The sequence below is a fragment of the Mesoplodon densirostris genome, chromosome 8 (genome assembly GCF_025265405.1).
Source record: "Mesoplodon densirostris isolate mMesDen1 chromosome 8, mMesDen1 primary haplotype, whole genome shotgun sequence".
In the NCBI taxonomy this organism is placed as follows: Eukaryota; Metazoa; Chordata; class Mammalia; order Artiodactyla; family Ziphiidae; genus Mesoplodon; species Mesoplodon densirostris.
Genome location: NC_082668.1, coordinates 12,296,090 through 12,321,970, shown reverse-complemented (window position 1 = coordinate 12,321,970; position 25,881 = coordinate 12,296,090). Strand labels below are relative to the sequence as shown.

At 45.8% G+C, this 25,881-nt stretch overlaps 1 protein-coding gene across 1 annotated transcript in view; it reads right to left on the bottom strand.

Annotated features, from left to right (window-relative positions):
• Window positions 1-12,923, bottom strand: part of IRS1 (insulin receptor substrate 1) — a 61,727-nt gene extending 48,804 nt beyond the window's left edge. The window contains exon 1 of the mRNA XM_060106048.1: window positions 8,642-12,923. Within this exon, the coding sequence (XP_059962031.1) occupies window positions 8,663-12,403 (3,741 nt within the window). The 5' untranslated portion in view covers window positions 12,404-12,923 and the 3' untranslated portion in view covers window positions 8,642-8,662. The remainder of the gene's footprint in view (window positions 1-8,641) is intronic.
• Window positions 12,924-25,881: the final 12,958 nt, after the last annotated feature.

The window sequence follows — 25,881 nt, the reverse complement described above, 5'->3', positions numbered from 1 at the left end:
TTAGACCAAAGATATCTTTTTCTTGTTTCTTGTAAATATTATGTTTGCTAGCAGAATGGCCGAAAATGCACCATTCTCCCAAAGGAGAGTTTCAACAGCCTTATAAACTATTTAAGTATGCTTTGTGTTATGGTGAGGCAGGAAGCCATGGTTAGATGCCTGCAAAACTTTAAGACAGATGGGCACTTTAGCCCTGAAAGTATAGGAAAAATGCAGATTTTCATGGACTGCACCTTCTGAATCTCAATTTTTCCCCCCAAGTAAGCTGTGCCATAAGAAACTTGGTAATTACTTGGATGAATCCTCCTCCCTCCCATTTTTGTCCCCGTTTCCATGTCTTCATCCCCATCCTCTTAACAAAGTACGTGTTGTTTGGAATACCACAGGTGCTCAATGGTGTTTATTGAGGCAAAGTGGGGGAGGGGAATCATAGTTTAGGGCCTATCTGGCCAAAGGCAGATCAGTTATTTTGAGGTTGGGAGGTGGGTGGCCTCCATTATTGTAATAATGGAGATGGAAAGTTCTTCTGATTATTCCCAGAATCCCTAAAATTCAAGGCTAAGTATGATTATGTTTCATATCCCACAGAGCCCTTTTAATAATCTTTAACAGGGAGATCATCATTGGAGAATATTGAATAGTAGTTAAATACATAGTAATTACTGAATATTTCAGAGACCTTCAACTGCTCTATTTTTAGCAAATGTCTTTTTTTTTTAATTTTGCCTGTCTCATTTAGATCATAACCTTCCTAAAAGAATCACAACTTTCTGTGTAAAATATAACTTGTTTGCCACACTAGATATATGAAGGAAAACAACAACAACCAAAAGAATGCCTCTTTGATCATTTCAACAAACATAACACAACTATCAATTTCTCAAGAAACTGATACTGTCCAGTACCATGACCTAAATATGTCAGGGAGGATCAGAGAACTCACATCAAAGTATTTTTTGGTCAACAGAAAAAAAAGGGGGGAGGGAAGTTTATCAACGTCTTTTTTCTTTACTACAACTTGGGTTATACTGGCATTTTCTTCAGTCCGACCAATTAGCAACCAGTGTATATGGGTTTGGCTCCAACAGGGACAGGGGTGATGGTGGACAGTGTGACACAGACTGGAAAACAGCAACAACAAAAACAGGGAATGGCAAAGGAAGACAATGAAGGCAACACAGCTTAATAAAATATTCAAGGTAGGGTAATAAAACCACAAAAATCTTCTCTCTGCTTGAAGATAAACACAATTAAAATTATTTTCTGACCCACGTATTTAATTCCACCGCTATCATTCATGAAAATGCAGAAAGGGGGTCGAAAAAGAAAAGCAGCCTTTTCAACCTAAATACATCATTTGTAAAAGCTCTGTTACTCAAAGATCACTGACTCACTGAAGAAGCACATATAACATTTAACCAACCAAATCTGTTTTAGCAAATAGATTATAGTAGAGCCTGCAGCAAGATTATTAAAATGGAAAACTTTCCTCTTCCCATAGATGACAGTACCTTATATTTATCTGATCTATCTTCCACCTATTCCCATAAATTAAGAATGGGAGGGCTTCCCTGGTGGCGCAGTGGTTGAGAGTCCGCCTGCCGATGCAGGGGACACGGGTTCGTGCCCCCGGTCCGGGAAGATCCCACATGCCGCGGAGCGGCTGGGCCCGTGAGCCATGGCTGCTGAGCCTGCGCGTCCGGAGCCTGTGCTCCACAACGGGAGAGGCCACAACAGTGAGAGGCCCGCGTACCGCAAAAAAAAAAAAAAAAAAAAAAAGAATGGGAGAAAATACTACCATTTCTATACTGGAAGATAAGAATAGAACCAAAAAGATGATATTTACTAGTCTATCATTTTAAAAAGCTTTACAACAACTCTTTTTGCAACATTTCACAATAGTTTGAAATGAGTATACAATTATACCATACCAACATCAAAATTTAATTCTGTTAAGTTAAAATTCAATGTGATTACAACTTCTGAGCCTGTTTCAATAACATTTTTAAAAGAACTTTTAAAGTTTGCCATACAGCTATGGACTCACAAGGTAATAAAATAATAAGTCAATTACATAATTATAAATGTGGTAGAGTATCTATTATTTTAAACACAAGAAAAGTATTAGGGGACTTCCCTGGTGGCGCAGTGGTTAAGAATCCACCCGCCAATGCAGGGGAAACGGGTTCGATCCCTAGTCCGGGAAGATCCCACATGCCGCGGAGCGGCTAAGCCCGTGCGCCACAACTACTGAGCCTGAGCTCTAGAGCCCACGAGCCTCAACTACTGAAGTCCGCGTGCCTAGAACCCGTGCTCCGCAACAAGAGAAGCCACTGCAATGAGAAGCCCGCGCACCGCAACGAAGAGTAGCCCCCGCTCACCACAACTAGAGGAAGCCCATGCATAGCAATGAAGACCCAACGCAGCCAAAAAAAAAAAAAAAAAAAAGTATTAGTATGAAAAAAAGTTACAGAATGTTTAGCGTGAAACCGACTTCAAACTAATCCACAAGAAGCTATTTTCCTTGAATACAATTTCCAGTAACTCCGTAACATGAGGAAATAATTGAGGAAATGGATTTCTTTAAAACAAAGCAAAACAAAACCTTAAAATTGTGAAACGTTCCATTATACTAAAACTACCAGCTCACCAAAATAAAAGGAACCATTCATATACTATACAGCTAAGAAATATATATGATTATAGCAGGAGGATTGGAAAAGCACTAGGTTAATGAAGTTTTGATTGAAAGTCAATAAACTATTCTAATGATTTATGAAACACACATGGAGGTGCCCAAAGGGTAGGAACCTCTGACTACATTGGCAACTGGACAGTCAGGATTACACTGGGTCAGCAAAGCACTGTACAGCTCAAACGACCAATCAAAAATCCTGAAGCACAAAGTAGAACAACACTGATTTCTGCCAGCAAGAACTTTTTCACCCGTCTAACAGAGAAAAATAAAACTAAACAAAAAATTGTGCACAAATTCCTATAGTTCTCAATTGCCCTCTCAGATTTCCTCTCTATTCACTCAAGTGGATACCTCACTGAAGAATTCTGATGGAACAAATGAGAAACACTGTCCATAAACAGACCACCAGCGCAAGAAGGGGTGATTTCCAACATAATAAACAGAATAATGTCATAGACATGGATTGGTTAAAGCCGGACCTATACTGTCAGGTGGGGAGGGATGCTTCCAACAGCTGACCTTAGGGAGGAGGGAGAGGAACCGAATCCAGTCTAGAGAAGGTTCCAAAAATTTAGACTGGTGTAGTCAGGAAGGTTTGTCTTAAGGTCTGTTAAAACCTGAAAATGCCCCCTCCAAACAAGAAAGGTTAAAAATCAGTCCTGAATCAAACCATAAAGAGTGATCCAGAAGTTAGAACAGGACAGAACAGTATATTCAAATGCACTTCATTACACCCCATCAATAGCTTCCTCAGAAAGAATCCTCATTACAACTGACCCATTAAAGAATATCAGTCATTTTCTCCAAAATATCCCTACGTTTAGAGCTGCAAAGGAAGTTAGAATAATTTAGAACAAAATTCTCCAGTTACTGATGAGGAAATAGTACAGAGAAATTAAGTGACTTTCTCAAGGTCGCTCAGCTTAGTGAAGGGAACAGGCTGTGCTACAAAGCAAGATCTCTAGCTCCCAGAAGCTGTTTTTTCCATTGTATCACTCAAGATAGCATTAAACTACTTTCCGGGAATTCTGATAAACAAACAAAAAAAAAAAAAAAAAAAGGAGGGGGGAGGGAAGTATGCCCTTTTGGATTCCAAGTCTCTTACTCTTAAGACAATCTTGGAGATAGTGTGTTTATCTGGGGGGCAATCAGATAAATGACTCCAGTATATGAAATTTTGTTATGGATTTATTTTTAACACAAAAAGCTACCCAAACAATTGCAGAAATTAAGAGGATTGTTAGATGCTCAAAGTTTTCTGGAACAGCAGAGAAGCTCACTCCCACCTGCTCAGAAGCAGTATTGGGGCATAGAATTACTCAGGGGCATAGAATTACTTCCTTACATTTTCACCTGCGATGTTTCAATCAACACCTAAGTAAAAATGCTGCCTTTGGGGCTTATGATTCAGTGATTGTAACAGGGATTGCTGGTTGGTGAGAAATGCTTATTTGAGAGGGATGGGGAGAAGAAAATACTTCCATGGTATTTCTCTTTGTTATTTCCCCTCTTTATTGTACAAAAGACAAATCTGAACAAATTTCCGATCTCATCTGGTACTACATTTCACACAATTTTGGTTATGTGAGGGAGCACAACACAAATCTAGCAAGCTTTCAACATCAGTTCGCCCAGCCTGCCCTGATGAGCTGCCACTAGGGCTGTCACTGGTCAAAAGACAAATCTGTTTTTGAGAAGCAAGCAGCATTACCTCCAAGCTCAGTAAGGAACCCTACCCAAGCCCTTGTAACGAATATCTAGATTCTCACGATTTGCAAGCAAGCTACATCAGACGTTTTCATTTCTCAGTTGAGCTCCCATCGGCCGAGGATGGTCAGTTTTTGTTGATCTTATCTAGCTTGGTGCTTTGCAAACTGCAAGCACTCAATAAGCGGTTGAGCCTAACGTAATTTCAAGCCAAATGTGTTTTCCGAATGATCCCCACACGGTGCCAGCCACAGCACTTGTATTTCCTACTCCGTTTTTTTCTCTCCTCCCTACCAATAGTAAGAGAAGTAAATGTAAAAATCTTGAGCCAACCCAATCAATCCTACAACCACGTGCTGTAGAGCTCCCTCCTGCTTGCAGATTTCAAGACAGGAAGGTGAAGGAACAGGAACGTGGTGTAGTAGTAAACCGTAGTAAAGAGAGGAGGGAAACAAAATGGGGCACGTCACATGGTCACGGCCTGGATTTTTCTCAATTAAATATAAGAGGAAGCGTGTGTTTCCGGCCTCTGTCAGTGGGCTGGTTGGACTTTCTCATTCTTAGGATTCTGGTCTAGATGGACAAGAATAAGGCCGAGTGCATAACATCCTCTGGGAGGGGGGTGGAGGGGGCGTGTACTTCGCTCAGTTCTGTGTGCTCCAGAGGGAAGGGGTGGAGGGAGAGGGGTGGGCGACGGATGCCCGGCCCGCCGCCACCCCCGGACTCCGGACCAAGGCCCCCTATCAACCCTCGCCCGAGGCCCCTCCCCACCCCTGCTGCGGCTCGGCCTACGCTCGCGCTGATTGGCTCTGCCGGGGCCAATCAGAGCCCGGATGCCCCGCCCGCTCAGGGCCAGATTCTGCACTGCTGTGCAGGGGCCGCGGCTCGCCCGCCACCGCCGTCAGCCACCGCCACCTCACACCACGCGCCGGGGAAGGGACCCGGCCGACCCCGCGCCCCCAGGCGACCGGAGGAGGGCCAGACTGGAGTCTTCTTAGGGTGGCCTCAGCCTCGCTGCAGATCCCCCGACCCCAGGCCAAAGGGGGCTTTGCAGGAGGCAGGGGGAGCCAAGCCCCAAATAAATAGGGAGGAATGCAGGAAGCAGAGGTGACCGAGGAAACGGGAAAGGGCCAGAGCCCAGAGGGTGTGCGCCAGACAAAAAGGCCACACAGCGAGGGGACAGGAGGGAGGGAGAGGGAAGGAGAGATGGGAGGTAGTCGTGGAGGTAGGCATCCTGGAAATCACAACTAGGAAATGCAGTGAAAGGAAGAAAAATGGCCCATTTTGTTTTTCAAGGGGACGTAACAAAATGACCGAAAAAAAAAGGAACCTTAAAGCAATGGCTGGAGTCTGTGTCTTTGCCAAAGCCTGCTCTATCTGCCCAGCTGCACTTACAAAACTAACACACAAATTTGCGGTAAATGCTGGTTGAAGGTAGCTGGGCTGCCATGCCCTTTCTGCCCTCCCTTTCGGGCTCTCAATGTACTACTCTCTGCGGAGAGTAGGCCACAAGTACTGCGAAATTATGAAATGGAGCCCGAAAGAAAAAAAAAGACAATGGCAGGAACATGAAATAAGAGGTGGGAAACAAGGGGCATAGGAGAGGGGGATAAAACAACCCAGCAGGTCAGAACCCAGAGGAGACACGGATGGCCAAGAGAGAGAAGAGAAACAGAAAAGGGGGTCAGACAGAAGGTGAATCAAGGGCAACCAGCAGTCCTGGGCACCTGCACTAAATACCTCAGAAATGTTCCAGTGAAAAATATTCAACAAGAAGAGCTGTTTAAAATGAGGGGTTAGGAGAAAGAGCACACATCTCTGAGCCCCTCATTCCTTTCCTATTTCAGGTTTTACCTGAGAAACACGGAAAGATAGGCAAAGATAGCAATTGCTGAGGAAGTTAGGAAAACAAGGTTTTCACAGTCTAACACACTCATTCCCAGACAAAGTGGTTTGCCACAGACAGGTTTGATTTCTTTTTGTTTCAGATGATAGTTGCCTATCACATCACATCTTTAAACTCAACAGGGCAAAGGCAGACAAGCAGAATTCAGGATGTAAATGTGCCAAGTAGCATTTGGTACCTCACTTAAAACACACACACACACACACACACACACACACACCCTCATCTCTCTCCATTTACATCTTACAAATACACATTTTAGAATTTTTATTGCATGGTGCTATCAAAGCATGGTCTATTGCTACTCCAGGATTATTAAGGATATGCTTATATGGTTGTTCCAGAATATTATATTTTCCCTCAGAAAGCTAAGAATAGAAGATTGTTTTGTTTTGGTTGGTTCGTTTTTAGTGTATCCTCCATATGAGGAGGATTTTATTTTAAAGCCCTTTTGAAAAACAAAAACTTTATTTGGTCATCAATTTCCTTCAGAACAAAATATTATTTATTCTACTCTCTTAAAAAAAAAAACCTGTTCAAATTAAGAAAACAGGTGAGGAAAACTTATTGTTTGTTAGCCTCATCTTTCGTCTCCTTTAAAAGCAAAATCTTAGTTCTGCTGGGTTTTTTTCCCTTCAAATTCTCATTCCTTTATAAATGAAACACTTTGCAACACAAACAGTTAAAGTGTTAGAGAGATTCACATTTCCAAAAACATCATTTGAAATAACCAAAATTTTTACTGTTGAGGTACACAAGTAAATCTCTCTTCTAGAGGACGAATCATGAAAATAAATCTTGAATACTAATCAAATAAATGCTTTGTGTAATATATCGTATCACCTAAAATCTTAGTTTGAATGTCTGTATACCTGTACCTTGTTCTATGAAACAGAAGATGATACGGGTCAAATATTAGAAACTGTTAGAATCAAGGAGACTGTGACCACATAATAAAAAAATACCTATCAATAGGAACCCAATACACACATGAATTTCTTATGAATGGACACACATTAAGAAGAAAAAATGCTTTTAAAAGCTCATTCGGTGAAGCATATATAAAAAGACTATCACAAGATAATCAGTTTGTCAGAATAAAGTGTTTCCAAATGCTGGAAATTTCTACATTGCCAACTCATCTCATTATTTGCAAACTATACTCCTCTCCTCCTCCCACAATCATGACCACCAGAAAACAGTCTCAACAGAACCAAGGGCAGGCTAATTTCCTATTACAAATGTTTCTCGTTTTCAATACAGCCTTAGCCGCAGACCACCTGAAGCCAACTTTCAACATTTACTGAGGCATCTACTCTTGAACTTAAAAGGCAAACAATAAATATCTTACAAACGAAGAGTACAAGGGTTAGCCCTTACATTCAGTGCAGATGAAAACCAGACTCTTCCCATTCCCCTGACTTAACATTCCTTCTTTTCAATGTAAAAATGTTAAGTAATTTTACAGAAGATGTACAGTAGCCCCAATATGACCTGTGTGGTGTCTCTGTGCGGGTCTTTGCAAGAAAAGACAATTGTAAGGCACACAAGCTGAGATGAATTTTCGTAACTCTTAACTCAGTAATGGGTCCCAGACGCACGCAAGACTTCACTGTATAAAAGCAGCCACGCCTGTGAGGTTGTGGGTCAGTGTGTGAGTAATATTTCATAAATCTTCATGCAGGTAGGAACAAAAAAAAATATCACCAATAATTACGTTCTAAAGAGAGTCACAGACAGGTATTTCTTTAAATACATAAGCCTAAGCAAGCTCTTACTTCTGAATCTTTTTAGGGCAACAGGACTAAAAATTGAAGCTTCCCACTGCTATTTATGTTGCCTTGGTATCGTGAAATCACAGAACCAAAGTACACAGAGCAACTTGATAAAATCACCCTTAAGAGCTCTGAGAAATTACCATTCCATGAAGGGCTTAGCCCCTGTATTAATAAATATTTTTATAGAACTGTCCCTTCCAGAGACTGACCTAATTGCATAGTCAAAAGAAAACTTCGATAAAGAGATCAAGGTTCTTATACATGAACTTCACACACCTCAGAACTGGTATTGTAGGATATATGTCTTGGAAATACCAAAGTACTTCACTTGGGAACCTCAAAGGAAAAAGCCCTCCTGTGGCTGCTCCTACAGATTTATCGGGCCATCAGCCAGGTGTCATCTCCTGTGCCCTGACCCCTCCCTCCTAGGAGTGCACTCCCTTAAGAAGCCGTGGGGAGGACAGGGAAGGAGGGGCGGGGGCAGGGGAAGAGAATTCGAGCACAAGGTTAAAAGCAATTTTGTCTTCTGACTTTTGTCACCATGAAACGCACCTGCTGTGATGTCCAGTTGAGCTACTGGAGGTCCTCTGGCGGCTTCTGGAAACTGATGCTGGCATAGGCGCTTAAATCCTCGCTGGAGCGGCTGGTGGAGCCGCTCTCGCTGCGTCCCAGAGACTGATGAGGGGGCGGGGGAGGAGGAGGCTGCGGCTGAGCGGGGCGCTCTTGAGGGCTCTGGTTGAAGTCCTTGACCAAATCCAGGTCTATGTAGTTAAGTCCATTCTCCAAACCCCCGGCGGCCCCGCACACTTGGGCCAGCTCCTTGGGGGCTCCCCCGAGCTCCCCAGGCCGCAGCCACACGTTCTCAAAGGAAGCAGAGCTGTGGCGTTTCACGTCCTCCGTGCTGCTGCTGCCACCACCGCCGCCCCCGGCTGCAGCCCCCCCTCCGAAGGGCACCGTGTTGCCTGCCCGGGTGGCACTGGGCGTCGAGGAGAAGGTCTCGGAGCTGTGCCGCCTCCTGCACCCTTGCGGGTCGGCACGGATCACTTTGGCACTCTGGTTGCGGTTGGGGCTGAGGTTCACCCGCGTGAAGGCACTCGGGCCCCCGGGTCCCTGCGGGCCCCCCAGCAGGGAAGGGCGGGCCGCCAGCTCCTCTGCTCCTTGAGGCGCGGCGGGGGAAGCAGAGGCCGTCGAGGATGAGGAGGGCGTGGCCGCGGCGGCCCCAGGCAGGCTGGCCTCCTCCACGACGACACCGCCGCCGCCGGTGCGCATGTCCGCATAGCTGATGGGGGCGACTGGCGAGGTGTCCACGTAGCTCTGCCGGGGACAGCCCATCTGCATGGTCATGTAGTCACCCCGGCCGCTGGGCACTGCCCTGGTGGGCCTGCACACGCTAGCAGCTCCAGGGGGCGCCGGGCCCATTCTGCCCGGCTGGACCCCGGTGCTCTCCCGCCAGGCGGCCCTCCGGCCCGGCCCCAGGTCCATGTTCATGTACTCTTCCGCGCCCGTCTCCTCCTCTCTGGGAGGCGGCTGGAGCTGGGATGGACACCGGACAGAAGGCGAGCTGTGGGACACCCCGGGGCCTGATAAGTAGCCCGGCTGATCGCTCCCAAATTCAATATTCACATATTCCCCTGGGCTCTTGGGCTCCGGAGGGGGCAGCAGGGGTGGTGGCGGCTGCGGCTGCGGCTGCTCTCGGGCCCGGGGTAAGGTGCTGGCCTTGGGATCCCCCAGGGACAGCCTCGTGGGCCGGGCCAGGCGGCTGTTGGTCTGGGCAGCTGTGTCCACCTTTCGAGGCAGATGGGGCTGCAGGACCTGATGGTGGAGATGCGGGAGGCCAGGCTCGGGCCTAGCCGCGCAGTATCCCCCGCCCAGGCTGTCGCTGCTGGTGGACGAGGAGGAATCTTCCGTCGCCGCAGCATAGAGGAGTCGACCCGAGCTGGAGGAAAGGCGGAGGTGCTGGTGCCGGGCACCCTCCTCCAGCTCCCCGGGGCGCTGGGTGTGCTTAAAGGACCTTGGCAACGAGTAGTAGGAGAGGACTGGCTTGTGCTGGGGGTCCTCAGGGCCATAGTAGCAGTCGGAAGGGCTGCTGGTGTTGGAGTCCCCCACTGGCGACATGTTCATGTAGTCACCCGTACAAGACAACAGCTTGCCGCTACTGCTCTCCACAGGGAGTTTGGGGTGTGGCAGGGCATGAGAGTGGTGGCCCCCTACCCCATTCGTCCAGAGCTTGCCATAGCTGCTCCCAGAAGGGGCGGCACCGCTGCTGCCGCCGCTGCTGGGCCCGCCTCCAATGTCAGGAGAGCAGCTGCCGCCTGGGGACATCATCATGTAGCCATTGGGGTCCACTCTCTGGGGATGGCGTCTAATGGGGTTGATGATCTGCTGAGGGGCAGACACGCTCTTGGGGCTCATGGGCATGTAGTCCCCACTGCCCTTTCGGCTCCCGGGCACTGGGGCCACCCCTGGGGACATGGGCATGTAGCCATCATCGGTGTGGAGGTTGGAGGCGTCTGGGCGGTGGTGGCCCACACGCCGCTCCAAGGGGTGTATTCCCAGACCCTCCTCTGGGTAGGAGTGGGTGGGCACGAAGGCGGAGTGCCGGTAGCTGGGCACTCGGCCTCCACTGCCACCTCCTGGTGGGTAGGCAGGCATCATCTCGGTATATTCCTCAATGGAGGCCACAGAGGACTGGGATGGGGTCTTCTGGTGGGAAATGGTAGGCGACGTGCCAGCAGAGTGAGTCCGCTTTCGGAACCGATTGTCCAGATCTGCAGCACTGGCTGCTTCATCCCCTGTCAGGGCTGGGCTCGTGCCCAAGCCAGCTGCCGGGATGTAGCGGTGACCGTTGCCACTCCGAGGCAAAATGTAGTGACCATTGGGGGCCGTGAGGGTGGAGGCCCCCTTGCCTCCCATGCAGATATAGTTGCTCAGCTCCTCCTCACCGCGGGCCGGCGGGGTGTGGCCCAGGGAATCCGGGGTGACACTGCGGAAGGAACTTCGGAAATCGCAGGGACTGGAGCCATACTCATCAGAGGAGATGAAACCGCCATCACTGGGGGAACCGGACACGGAAGCACTAGACCTCCGCGGGAAGAGACAGTCCGAGGTGGAGCCGTGGCCACTGGTGCTACTGGACGACAGACTGACCGGGCTGGTGGCGGAAGGCGAGCAGCGAGAAGAAGGCATGGGGATGGAGCGGCTGTGGTTGAGAGGTGGGTGCAGCCGGGAACTGCCTCGATGCCGGTGGGCATGGGTCCTGTTGGTGCTGGGACTCACAGGACTGCCGTCCACAGAGGCAGGGCGAGACATGGTGCCTTCGCCATCACTAGAGGCACGGACCCGGAAGGAGCCCTGCTTCCCGCCTACCAAGCTGGCCGGGGAGGTCGCAGTGATGCTCTCTGTGCGTGAGCGGCGGGTCAGCCCCACCTGGCTGGGTGGAGGGTTGTTGAGGTGATGCCTGCGCAGGGGGACACTGATGGGGTTAGAGCAGTTGGAGGAGGACTGGCTCTTGCTTCGAGGGCGGAACTCATCGCTCATGGCCCGCATGGCTTCCAGGATTGTCTCGTGCATGTTCTGGGCCACCACAGAGTCATCCACCTGCATCCAGAACTCCCCAGGCCCCGTCACTGCGGAACGGCCCACTTCGATGAAGAAGAAGTTCTCTGAGTGGCCACAGCGCCTGATGTTCATCAGCTGCAGCACCACCGCGGCAGCCTCCGAGTTCAGCTTCACGAAGCTGATGGTCTTGCTGGTGAGGCAGAGGCGGTAGATGCCAATCAGGTTCTTTGTCTGACCCAGGCCCTTGGGTTTCAGGATCACCTGCCAGACTTCCTTGAAGGCGGGTCCTGGGGGAACGTCCCCGTAGCTCAAGTCCTCCCCGGCCTCGCCAAGGCCGGAGCTGCCACTGCAGCTGCCCCCGCCGCCTCCCGCCCCGGGGGCCGCGGCCCCGTCGTGGTGGCCCTTGGCACGGTTGTGCAGCTGCAGGAGGGCCTGGTACCAGCTGTCCTGCTCGGCCTCGCTGTCCGCCGCGATGGCAAAGTGCTCGTCCCGGGTATAGAGGGCCACCAGGTGCTTGTTCTTGGAGTCGGCCCGCTTGTTGATGTTAAAGCAGCTCTCCAGGGGGATCGAGCGTTTGGGGGCGCTCGACTTGTGCCGCCACTTCTTCTCGTTCTCGTAGTACTCGAGGCGCGCCGGGCCCCCAGCCTCGCTGGCCGCCCGCAGCACGAAGAATCGCTTGTGCATGCTCTTGGGCTTGCGCAGGTAGCCCACCTTGCGCACGTCGGAGAAGCCGTCGGTCTCCGGAGGGCTCGCCATGCTGCCGCCGCCGCCACCGCGCGGAGGGAGGCGCCGAAAAACAACCGGGCGGGGGGCGGAGGCTCCTCGCCGCGGCCCCGCACATGCAAACAGGGCTGGAGGCGGCAGAAACCCTGACTCCGAAATCCACGCCGCCCTCCGCGCCGGGGAGGGGCAGTAGAGGAGCACGCAGCAGCTGCGCCAAGGAGATAGCCCCGACCGGAGTTTACTGGCGTTTCATGCCCTGCGGGGAGGTTGCGCGTCCGGCGCGAGTGCAGCCCGGATACCCAGAGAGCCAAGTCTCCTTTCAGCCGCTGCGGCCGGGAAGAAGCATCTCTCGCCGCCGGGGCCAGAGTCCGGCGCAAGCAGGCGGCGGCCGGGGGTCCTGGCGTTGCCCCTCCAGACGCGCGCGCCTTCCCTCCTGAGTTCCCCTCTGGAAGTAACGATTCCCGAGGCAAATTAAATATCCTTGGGCAGGGGGAGGCGAGCTGCCAAGTCCCAACGTTGCACGGGGTTCTCCCTCCTCCTCCTCCTCCTTCGCCTCTTCCTCCGCCTCCTCCCACCCCCCCAACCGTCCCCGCCGCCACCAGCCGCCCAAATACCAGCTCAATCGCAGAGACCGCGGCGCTGCGGCCGTTGCTGCTGCTGCTGCTGCCGCCGCCCGCGGACGCGTCCTCTGCAGCCCCCGTTCGGGCCCATCTCGGCAGGCGGAGAAAGTGGCTTTTCCACGCGAAACGCTACTAGGCAGCCTGGGGAGCTGGGGACGCGCCAGAGGGACAGGCTCATCCCTGCCCCTCGCCCCAGTCGGCAGGGGAGGAGGGGGGAGGACGAGGGCGGGAGACGAAACGGGGGGTGGCTGGGGAAGGAGTCGGGGAAGACGTCTCTTCCCCGGGAGGCGCTGCCGCTGCAGTTACTTCTCCCCTCCTCCCTCCTCCTCGGAGAGTTGCCGAGAGCCCCAACCAAAACAAGCGGCGGCGTCTGGCTCTGCGCGCCGGCCCCCTCCGACCGCGCCGCCGTCTCACTCGGAGGAGAAAAACACGTGACGGAGCCTCTGCGCTCCGCAGCCTGGCCGCCGCCGCCGCCGCCGCCGCCGGGAGGCTCCCGCCCGGGTCTCTACATTCCCGGCCGAGCCCGCCCCGCGCCCGCCCCTCTCCGCCCCGCGGCCGTGCCGCAGCGGCGCCCGCGCCCGGCCTCTGCGCAGCGCTCGGGCAGCGCCCCTACGCGGCCGCCCGCCCTGGCGCAGAGCCTTCCTCCTCGCGCGCCACCCAGGGCGCCCCCGGCCCGCAGGAATCCCCGCCGCGGGCGCGGGCGGGGGTGTTTGGGTGGCTACCCGAAGGCACGAGGGGAGTCTGGGAAAACGCGGGGGGGGGGGCGGGCGAACTCAGGAAGACGCAGGAGCGAGGGTGGGGGGCGACGGGGGGGCACTGCGGCTTCAGAGCCCAGCGTAGGAGGGCCCGGGGAGGAGGGGGCGCGAGAGCTGAGCTGGATCTTACCTAACAGGTAAGATCAACCCCTCCGGAGGGAGGTTCCTAGTCAAGGCTTTTTCTCCCTGGAAATATAAAGGCTGGATTTCAGTTTCAGGGTGATAGGCCATGGTGAGATCTGTATTTTGTGTGAGGTTTTCTAAAGGACTTCTGGGCCAGCCTTCCACCTTGGAATCCCTGCATTTGATACAATGAAGTACCACGAAAAAGCGGAGGGACGCCCAAGGGCAGTGATTGGAGGGGGTTATGGTCACTCCAAAACAAGAAGAGGGATCCCTGGGAAGCGTCGTATGTCTGGCGCGGTGGGGTTAGCTGCTGAGGAACTGAGGGAGAAAATGGCAATATCACTGCTCCCCCCCCCCGCCCCATCCTAGAGAGAGGGCGGGGATTCACACCTTGGGATGAAGGCTTGGGGAGAAAATGAGACGCCTGGCCCTTACCATATTCTGAAATCTATTTGTGATTTTAAAAAGATGTTACGGACCTACAGAGGGTTCACAAGGCCAGAACTCGACTGTGTAAATACCGGCTGAAGTGTTTGTGTCACACACAGCTTCCACACCCATTGAACCACCCCATACAATTTTTACCCTTGACCACAAGGATAATCGGGAAAAAACAAGGATGGTGCCAGCTCAACTGTACAGGAAAAGGCCCCACTTCATGAGTAGAACAGGTCAGCAGCTTGGGTCTACTTGCAGAGACTCTTACACTGTTAGCTTGCGGTCTCAGTGTCACCACAAGCAAATGCTCCCCAAAGTTTTTGTTTGTTAAACTGACCTGTAAACAAGCAGTTTGTCCCCTGCTGGTCCAGGTGGCATTAAGGACCCTTAATAAAATGACGCTTGTCACTCTTTTTAACGCTATCTTATTTTCCCACCCCATTGCTGGCCCGTTTTGGGGTCGCCAGCTCTCAAGCACTGCAAGACGGTCGCCGGGAAACGCAGCAGTGGAGGCGCCGGGCATGCTCAGTGACGGGACCCGCTGGGCCGCCGAGGAGCGCGCCTGGGCCTAATACCGGGCTGAGGGACGGGGGGAGTTTCTTGGGGAAGCCTGCTGATTGGTGGGGCTGCCTGTCTTTCAAGCCTTGCATTGCAGGAGGGAGGTGGGGAGAGAGGGTGAGGGTACCAAGGTAGGTTGCAAAGCGTAGTTAAAAAAGAAGAACCAAAGGCGCCATTCAGCAGCGTGTGATACGTGAATTGGGGGAGCCGGTATCTGCAAGGCGGCTACTCTCCACCGAAGCCTGGGAGCTTCTCATTTCTTCCCTCACCTTCTTATCCCGTGCCATCGTGCAGCTTCATCTCAACCTGGTTAATCTATAATTTCTGTACTCGCTGTTGAATTGAAAGCGCGCCCTTCTCCACTTCTGACAGCTTGGTGATGTGGGCACACGTGCCCACTACAGCAAAGCTATAAATAGCAGATATAATCTGGTAACAAGGCGGCAGTAACAGTGACCGGGATTCTGGGGGAATAGCGTGCTTTACGGGGAGCAGAGGAAGGAGATGCGAAGCAGGGGAGTCTGAAGTTAGTAGTAAAGTAATTGTGGGGTTTTACCCTTGGAGAGGATAAAAATAAAAGGTAAAAGTGTTGTTTACCAGTAACAATGTAAACTAAGGCCAAAGGGCTTTTTAGAAGTTGGATGTTTAGCGCGGGGCGGGGGTGGAGAATATTTCAAATTTTGTAGGAAAAACAATCCCTATCCATTTACTTTTGAAATGATCCCCCCCCCAAAAAAAAGCTAAATAAAAAAAATACACCTATATGGAAAACAAAATACTCTTTTCTAGAAGAAAGAGTCGTCTGGAAGATCAACTTAATTTGCAACTATTCTAGAATAATCATCACAGAAAGGTTAGAATTGTGATATAAAACTATTATAAAAGCTTTTAAAAAAAATCTCAGCGGGAAAGGATTTCTGCTTTAAAAACACAACTTCAGTGGCTAATATATTCATTAGAAATCATGAAATAAGCCAGATTGCTGTGACATTTTGTTCCAAACCAATGGATTTCACGTGGTAGATAATCACTGATCATTGGATGTTCTTGCCCTTTCTTCCTACTTGCTGATGTTTTACTACCAACGTTAAAGGTGGTTAATATTTAATTATAATTATACTATAGTAATTTCATATTTTCTCTACTTTTTTATTAATGGGTTGAGACAACTCTGGAAATCTGGTTCACATACAGAATAGAAAGAGATGCTTTTGTGGAAACTAACTGAAGTAACTTTGAGCAGGTACACGTATTACCTTGCCACCGTATGCTAAATTAGTCTTGCGGTGTACTGTAATGAAATATGCCGTATGAAAAATTCACTCCCAACTGAAAATTCACAGAAACCAAAAAAGCAATCTTACCAAATATATTGCTCAACGCTGCCATCTATAGGAGTTAGAGATGATTTACTAACAGGCTAAAGTGCGTTTTAAATCTACAAGAGCTGAAATAATAATACATCAAAACACTGGGACAGCTATGTTGATGTTGACAAATGCAGTGATGATTCCAGGAGTTAAAACTTTACATGCCATGGGTGCACTATAGGTCAATATGTCTACAATTAGCTTTAAAATGGAAATATCCCACTGTGTGTGACACTCTCAGGGACATCATACAAACTTTATAAATTATTACATAATTTCCCTAAAGTGATCTCTAGCTATAAATTTATTTTAGTTATGAATTAATGTTATAAATTAAACATTTTATATATGCTCAACATAGAGAAGTATAAGTTACTGGCATAAATAACAGAAATGAGAATTGAGTTGGCTGAAGGGACAACCAACCATTTGAAAATTAGAAAGTATTTCTTATATCAAAGTACGTGTTTTACTTAAGTTAAATAGGTCAAAACTGGAGGAGCTGTTTAAATATTGTCAACTCTAGAATTAATTTTGACAATTTAGAATGATGCTTGAAGGAAAATGAAAACTTGTAGATTTTCTCACTTTAGTGTTTTTTTAAAATTTTAATAGAGCTCTCAGTAGTAAGCAATATTTGAATGCCTACTCTGCAAGGCAGTATGAAAAGTATAAAAAGAAGCAGCTTCTTACAGCTTTTGTAGGGTAATAAGAGAGAAAATAAAGATAACTGATAACTAAAGTCGTGTGTGTGTTAAATGTCAAATAAGTGGTATTTACTTAGAGCAGGTGGATGGTAGGTGAAATATCCAAAGAAATCTTCTGGAGGAATGGAGCCTTAAGCTTGAACTTGAAGAGTGGATATAACTCGTAAGCAACTGGCAATTTTTTCCCAGCCAGGCGTTTTGGAGCACCTCCTTGGGTTAGGCATTAGGCTAGCCACTGAAGATATAAATATCTCAGACATTATCCTGCCCATAGGAAGCTTACAGTGAAGATGAGAGACGAATACAATTACAAGGTACTGGGATCTCAGAGCACTGTGATCTCAGATACCATAAAAACCAACTGCCTTCTGATTTAAAAATCATCAATCACAGACATAATTTGGGACCCTCCAGATGTCTCTCTCCTTAATAACCTTATTTTCTCTTGTAATTAAACTCTTTCATCCTTTTGGATTGAAAATGTGAAGTAGTGAAATTAAAATAGTGAGCTGAAAAGTCACATTTAGCTGGAGAGTCTGCTAGATCAATGCATCTCAAACCTAAGGATCTTGTTAAAATGTAGGTTCTGATTTAGAAGGTCTAGAGCAGGCTGGGGTCTGCATTTTTGTCACACTCCAGGGGGCGCTGATTCTGCTGGGTGGGTGGGTGTGGGCACCACCCTTTCAGTAGCACAGTTGTAGGTGACTGATGATTAGTTTAAAGGCACAGTAATATGGTGCTGTGAAAGGCAAGGGGGATACTTACATTTTTGGATTGTATACATACCAAGAACTACAGCAATAAAAACTCTGCTTCACTGAGACATTATGGCATTGAGGTTTCTCTCTTTTCAATCACAAGTATTAAATTTTCTGACAAGTGTGAAGAGTTATTCTCTCTCAAACATTTGTGTTAGTGTTTTTCCAAAGTGTGATGAAAAATGCAGAGTTCTGGCTATATCCAAATCCTATTGAACCAGGATCTCTCAGAGAATGCTGGACCCCCCGCCAAAGGCATTCTAAGAAGTATTACAAGAGAATGTTATTTATGCTAAAATTTAAGAATCACTGGTTTAGGCACACAGGAAAATTAATTAAATACCTTGGGAACAGGATTTCAGAAAGACACTAATACTTTCAAAAGACAATTTCAAAACAGTTGTTGGTTTTGGTTAAATAAAGCATGAAATAAACAGATGGATAAGGTTGAAGGACAGGGAGAAGGCGAAAACTCTATGCCACTATTTAATTTTTCCATTCCAGAAATTTTACTGATTGGTGACTTTTTTAGATTAGTCCCTAATAACTGTCACTTATCTAAGAGACTTGCTTTTTCTTTTTAAAAATTTTCTTGATTTCTTTAATTATATTTTCATTTTCTTTTGCATTCTTTGATGAGGATTGGGGGTTTGTCAGTCAAGTTAAATGAGACATTACTGCATTGAGGTTTCTCTCTTTTCAATCACAAGTGTCAAATCTTTCTGACAGGTGTGAAGAGTTATTCCCTCTCAAATATTTGTGTTAGTGTTTTCAGTGGTGATCTGCCTGCTCCCCTAGGTGACCTTGTTTATGCATGTGGACATTTGCATAGATGACAATACTTCCCACAAATTTGCTTACTCTCTTTCAGTTTGGCCAAGGTTAACTGTGGTTTCTTTGATAGTAACAAAATTGACAAAACAAAAATATTTTCTTTCTCCCTAACAGCTTCTTCAATTTCTCTACTCCCTATTTCCCCTCCAATCACATTTCACCTGATTCTAAAGGGGAGCACTGTTCAGGACCACCGACGGGTGGTTCAGGACCACGGAGAGCGTGAGAAAGGGGCACTTCCAAAATATTCTAGTCATGCAGGTGGGGGAAAAGATGACCCTGGAATTGTTGCTGCACAACCTTCACTTAAAGAAGAGCAGTGGAATTATGATTCTCTGATATTTGGGAGGAATTATTTTTTGGAACATTAAAATGTTCCATCAGTGTTTTCTAAACTTCTTTATCGAATTCTATCTAATGACAGATGAGAAGACACCAAAAGTAGGCAGAGCTAGAAGCTGCCAGTGCAAAACGTCTTTTGAAGTTTCAAGTTTATGATGTGCTACCTTTTATGTAAATTTTCACATTTTTTCAGTTATGAGACCCACCCGTCTACCATAGAAGAGAATGCAAATCATTCAGAGATAAATGAAGTTGGAAATGGATAATTAGAGGAGTGTGTGAGGGCTCCAGTCCTAGGTTTCTAGAACTGCCCTGGGAACTTGCAGCTCATCTTTCAGTTCTGTGAACTACCTAGAATCCTTTCAGTAGTTTTCTTCCCCTCTACTTTTAATTTTACTTAAGCTAGTTTCATTTGAGTTTTGTTACTTGCAACTGAGTGTGTCCTACTAATGCAGATAGGTAGGATTTAGATAGACAAATGAGAAGAAAGGTAATTCTAAGCTAGCAGCAAAACAAGATCACAGACAAGGAGGCAGGAGTGTAACTTGGGGTTTTCTGGGACAGTGAGAAAATTGGCTTAAGAAAATTGGAGTGGTTTATAAGCAATATATTTAAATAACTTCTCTGTACTACAACTGAGTAGGAATATAAGTTCTTTCAGCCTCTTCAGAAGGCAGTTGAACAAGAGCTATAAAAATTTCAAATGCATATGCCATTTGATCCGGCAATTCCACTTACAGAAATGAATTTTATGGAAATCATCATACAAGGATTCATTGAAATTTATCTTGTAATAGAAAATGACTGAAAGCAACATACATGTCCATCAATAGAGAACTTATTAAGTAAGTTATTCCATATTTACTTGTTGAAATCCTGCATGGTCATTAAAAATAATTTAGTAAACTTATTTGTGTCACTGTGGAACAATCCTTACAGGAGAAAAAAGGCAAAGTCCAAAACTGTATTAAAAGTGCTATCATTTATGTTTTTTTAAAAAAGCACAAGTATATTTTTAAATACATAGAAAAAAATCTAGAAGGGCAAATAAGAAATCTTAGCAATGGTTTTCTCTGGGAAAGGGATTCTTTTTTCCCATATTCTCTTATAGTGCTTGTTTGTTTTTTCAACTACATTCCTGTACTACTACTTGAATTAAACTACTATAATTATATATAACAAGTACAGAACAATGAAACCTTTAATGATGTGTAATAGTTATCACTTGCTTAGGAATTTCTATGTAGCCATTGTTTTAAAACCCTCTTATATATTGGGTTGGCCAAAAAGTTCGTTCGGTTTTAAGTAAAAATAAAAGACATTTTTCATTTTCACGAAGAACTTTACTGAACAATGTATTCACTAACCGAACGAACTTTTTGGCTAACCCAGTATTTTCTCGTTCAGTCCTCACAGCAACCCTATGAGAAAGATGCTATCCTCAAATTGCACTTGAGGCTGCTGCAAATAAGGCTCAAAGAGTCAGTGTCACAATTCCCAACTCTGACTCCAAAGCTTCTGTCTTTAACCATTCCACCCTTTTGACTCCATGAGTTGCTCCTGACTTTGCTGCGATACCACCAAGGACAGATTTCTGTGGATAAAAACTAAATTTCCTTGCAGACAGTCAATGACATCCAATAAGGAGTCTCTTCATAATGGCTAACAAAACAAAACAAACGTGTCCTTCTGTACCAGGTGCTTAGATTTGGTGCAGAGGTTTTCTTAAACTGGTAGTTAAGGTACACACCACCTTGTCAATTTCATTAGCAAGCAATGAATAATAATAGTTTCTCTCTCCAGCAGTGAGAGCCATTAAATTGTTTAATTAGGATAACAACAAAGTTGGCCTTTCATGTTGGATAAATCAGACTTGGAGTTTTCGAGGATGGATTTAGAAGACAGAAGGTTGGAGGCAGAGAGGTAATCGACATGGAAATTCACTGGGCATCTACCCAGATATCACCTTCTCCATCTTTTCCCCAGAGCACCCTGATACCCTGTGAATTAATTCATGGAAGGTGACTGAGGCCTCAGAACTGAATCGTCTTGGTTCAATGGGCTCTGCCGCTTACCATCATTGTAAATATTGATGACTTATCTAACCCACCTCATGTCTCAAGTATTAATAACATGGGAATAATGATAGTATCTCACTGGATCATTGTGAGATTTTAAACAGATAGTTCTTGTGTTATCAGTGCTCAATAAATATTAGCCATCATCATTATTGTTGTTGTCTTTAACCACGTCTTGAATGGGATTAGTCCCACCACTCCTCATCTCTCCCACCTTCAATCCCTCACCCCATGCAGAATAGGGCCTACGATGTAGTGGTGAGGTCACAGAAATCTTGTTGTAAAAGAAGTGGCAAGAGTTTGCCAGGTTGACTCTCGCCTTAACTTACTTTATTTTTTCTTAAGTATCACCAGTTATATGTGTTAAATATATCACCAGACAAATATGTGTTAAATAAAGATGGCTGAAAGAAGCACTCCAGGTATGGGACTCTCTGAACAATGGTGGGAAAGTTATGAAGAAAAGCAGGCATCCTGTGTGGACTGGAAGAGAAGGAACACACGGCCTGTCTATAAATGAGATCATGCATGTAAGGGATTAAGCACCTGGTAACCATCATAGTTCCATTATAAGAAGTGGAGACTACAAATTCTTTGAGGAGTCCTCTTCATTTGAGAATCATTCATAGCAGGCACTCAATACTCCATTGTAGGATTGAATATGATTACATTAACCTTGAGGGCCCACACAGATGACTTTGAATGCAGATCAAAGAGCTTGGAATTATTTGGCAAATAATAAGGAGCACTTGGTATGATAAACAGGAGAAGTAACATGAGCAGATCTGAAAAACAGAATAAAATGGAAATCTTGGGCAGGGCAGGCTAGTTAGAAGCCTGTTTCAAAAGAAGAAATGAGATAATGAGGGTCTGGGTTAGGTTTGTGGTGGTGGAAATGAGGAGGAAGGAACATGTGTAAGAGAAAATTCAGAGGTGGGGAACGACAGGGTTTAAAAACAGATTGACTGGGACAGTCGTAAGAGAGAAGTCAAAGATGACTGGGATTTTAATCCTGAGCAATTGGGAGGATGGTGGGACATCTGACCACCTTTTTTTTTTTCAAGAAATGAAAGAGTATATTATGCACAGAAATAGTAGTCAGAAGTCAGCATGTTTGTGCCAGTTCCCAATCCCCCTAAGTCCACCAGGGTGACACAGTTGGCCGATACGAATTTGTACAGAGAGTGGAGAGGAGTTCAGGGCCACAGGCCTCACAAGCAGCAAACAAGCCACCCTCCATCCTTGCCATCCCCCAGGACGTGGGCAGTTACCGGCAGGCACTGTGTGCACCTTGACCTATTTTGTTGCCTATATGACTAGTTACAGAAACTGCTCTGCCTCAGAAGACAGATCCACCTACAGGCTGGCCACTCAGCAAGAATTTTAAAGACTGCTTTGGACCCACTGAGGTCCTTGCCCCTCCCAACGCCATTTTTTTGAAGTGCACGCATATGATCAATTTTAGTTTTATTTTTTTGAATTGTATTTTATTTTTTACACAGCAGGTTCTTATTAGTTATTTTGTACATATTAGTGTATGTATGCCAATCCCAATCTCCCAATTCATCACACCACCTGCCCTCACCCGCAGCTTTCCCCCCTTGGTGTCCATACGTTTTTTCTCTACATCTGTGTCTCTATTTTTGCCTTGCAAATCGGCTCATCTGTACCATTTTTCTAGATTCCACATGTATGCATTAATATAGGATATTTGTTTTTCTCTTTCTTACTTCACTCTGTATGACAGTCTCTAGGTCCATCCACGTCTCTACAAATGACCCAATTTCGTTCCTTTTTATGGCTGGGTAATACTCCATTGTATACATGTACCACATCTTCTTTATCCATTCGTCTGTCGATAGGCATTTAGGTTGCTTCCATGACCTGGCTATTGTAAACAGTGCTGCAATGAACATTGGGGTGCGTGTGTCTTTTTGAATTATGGTTTTCTCTGGGTATATGCCCAGTGGTGGGATTGCTGGGACATATGGTAATTGTATTTTTCGTTTTTTAAGGAACCTCCATACTGTTCTCCATACTGGCTGTATCAATTTGCATTCCCACTAACAGAGCAAGAGGGTTTCCTTTTCTCCACACCCTCTACAGCATTTGTTGTTTGTACATTTTCTGATGATGCCCATTCTAACCGGTGTGAGGTGATACTTCCTTGTAGTTTTGATTTGTATTTCTCTAATAATTAGTGATGTAGAGCAGCTTTCCATGTGCCCCTTGGCCATCTGGATGTTTTCTTTGGAGAAATGTCTCTTTAGGTCTTCTGACCATTTTTTTTATAGTAAATATTAAATAAGATACATGTACTTATTTGAATTATAATAGCATACACAAGAAAATTCATTCTCAATTCTACAGCTATGAATATTCCTATTTGAAAATCACAATGCACTCTGGGGCTCCATTCCATTTTGAGAAACTTCTAAGAGCCAAAAAAGAGTTTTTTTCAACATTTTTTGGTACATTTCTCAAACATAGGATTATTAGTTTTTTTAAAAAATAGTCATTGAAATATATTTCACATACCATAATATCCATCCACTTAAAGTGTATAGTTCAGCCATTTTTAGTATATTCACTGAGTTTTGCAACAAAAAACTAATTTTAGAGAATTTCCACTGCTTCAGAAAGAAACCCTGTATCCTTTAGCCTTCACTCCCCATTCCTTCCTCTAAGTTATCTAATTAATTGGCTTATAACTGCTAATAGTATTCTTTTTTTTTGCTTTATAACAAATTTAATCAGTTATACATATACATATGTACCCATATCCCCTCCCTTTTGCGTCTCCCTCCCACCCTCCCTATCCCACCCCTCCAGGCGGTCACAAAGCACCGAGCTGTTCTCCCTGTGCTATGCGGCTGCTTCCCACTAGCTATCTACCTTACGTTTGGTAGTGTATATATGTCCATGCCGCTCTTTCACTTTGTCACAGCTTACCCTTCCCCCTCCCCATATCCTCAACTCCATTCTCAAGTAGGTCTGTGTCTTTATTCCTGTCTTACCCCTATGTTCTTCATGACATTTTTTTTCTTAAATTCCATATATATGTGTCAGCATACAGCATTTGTCTTTCTCTTTCTGACTTACTTCACTCTGTATGACAGACTCTAGGTCCATCCACCTCATTACAAATAGCTCAATTTCATTTCTTTTTATGGCTGAGTAATATTCCATTGTATATATGTGCCACATCTTCTTTACCCATTCATCCAATGATGGACACTTAGGTTGTTTCCATCTCCGGGCTATTGTAAATAGGGCTGCTATGAACATTTTGGTACATGTCTCTTTTTGAATTATGGTTTTCTCAGCGTATATGCCCAGTAGTGGGATTGCTGGGTCATATGGTAGTTCTATTTGTAGTTTTTTAAGGAACCTCCATACCATTCTCCATAGTGGCTGTACCAATTCACATTCCCACAAGCAGTGCAAGAGTGTCCCCTTTTTTCCACACCCTCTCCAGCATTGTTTCTAGATTTTTTGATGATGGCCATTCTGACTGGTGTGAGATGATATCTCATTGTAGTTTTGATTTGCATTTCTCTAATGAGTAAAGATGTTGAGCATCCTTTCATGTGTTTGTTGGCAGTCTGTATATCTTCTGTGGAGAAATGTCTATTTAGGTCTTCTGCCCATTTTTGGATTGGGTTGTTTGTTTTTTTGTTATTGAGCTGCATGAGCTGCTTATAAATTTTGGAGATTAATCCTTTGTCAGTTGTTTCATTTGCAAATATTTTCTCCCATTCTGAGGGTTGTCTTTTCGTCTTGTTTATGGTTTCCTTTGCTGTGCAAAAGCTTTGAAGTTTCATTAGGTCCCATGTGTTTATTTTTGTCTTTATTTCCATTTCTCTAGGAGGTGGGTCAAAAAGGATCTTACTGTGATTTATGTCATAGAGTGTTCTGCCTATGTTTTCCTCTAAGAGTTTGATAGTGTCTGGCCTCACATTTAGGTCTTTAATCCATTTTGAGCTTATTTTTGTGTATGGTGTTAGGGAGTGATCTAATCTCATACTTTTACATGTCCCTATCCAGTTCTCCCAGCACCACTTATTGAAGAGACTGTCCTTTCTCCACTGTACATTCCTGCCTCCTTTATCAAAGATAAGTTGACCATATGTCCGTGGGTTTATCTCTGGGCTTTCTATCATGTTCCATTGATCTATCTTTCTGTTTTTGTGCCAGTACCATACTGTCTTGATTACTGTAGCTTTGTAGTATAGTCTGAAGTCAGGGAGCCTGATTCCTCCAGCTCCATTTTTCGTTCTCAAGATTGCTTTGGCTATTCGGGGTCTTTTGTGTTTCCATACAAATTGTGAAATTTTTTGCTCTAGTTCTGTGAAAAATGCCACTGGTAGTTTGATAGGGATTGCATTGAATCTGTAGATTGCTTTCGGTAGTAGAGTCATTTTCACAATGTTGATTCTTCCAATCCAAGAACATGGTACATCTCTCCATCTATTTGTATCATCTTTAATTTCTTTCATCAGTGTCTTATAATTTTCTGCATACAGGTCTTTTGTCTCCTTAGGTAGGTTTATTCCTAGATATTTTATTCTTTTTGTTGCAATGGTAAATGGGAGTGTTTCCTTGATTTCACTTTCAGATTTTTCTTCATTAGGATATAGGAATGCCAGAGATATCTGTGCATTAATTTTGTATCCTGCAACTTTACCAAATTCATTGATTAGCTCTAGTAGTTTTCTGGTAGCATCTTTAGGATTCTCTATGTATAGTATCATGTCATCTGCAAACAGTGACAGCTTTACTTCTTCTTTTCCGATTTGGATTCCTTTTATTTCCTTTTCTTCTCTGATTGCTGTGGCTAAAACTTCCAAAACTATGATGAATAAGAGTGGTGAGAGTGGGCAACCTTGTCTTGTTCCTGATCTTAGCGGAAATGGTTTGTTTTT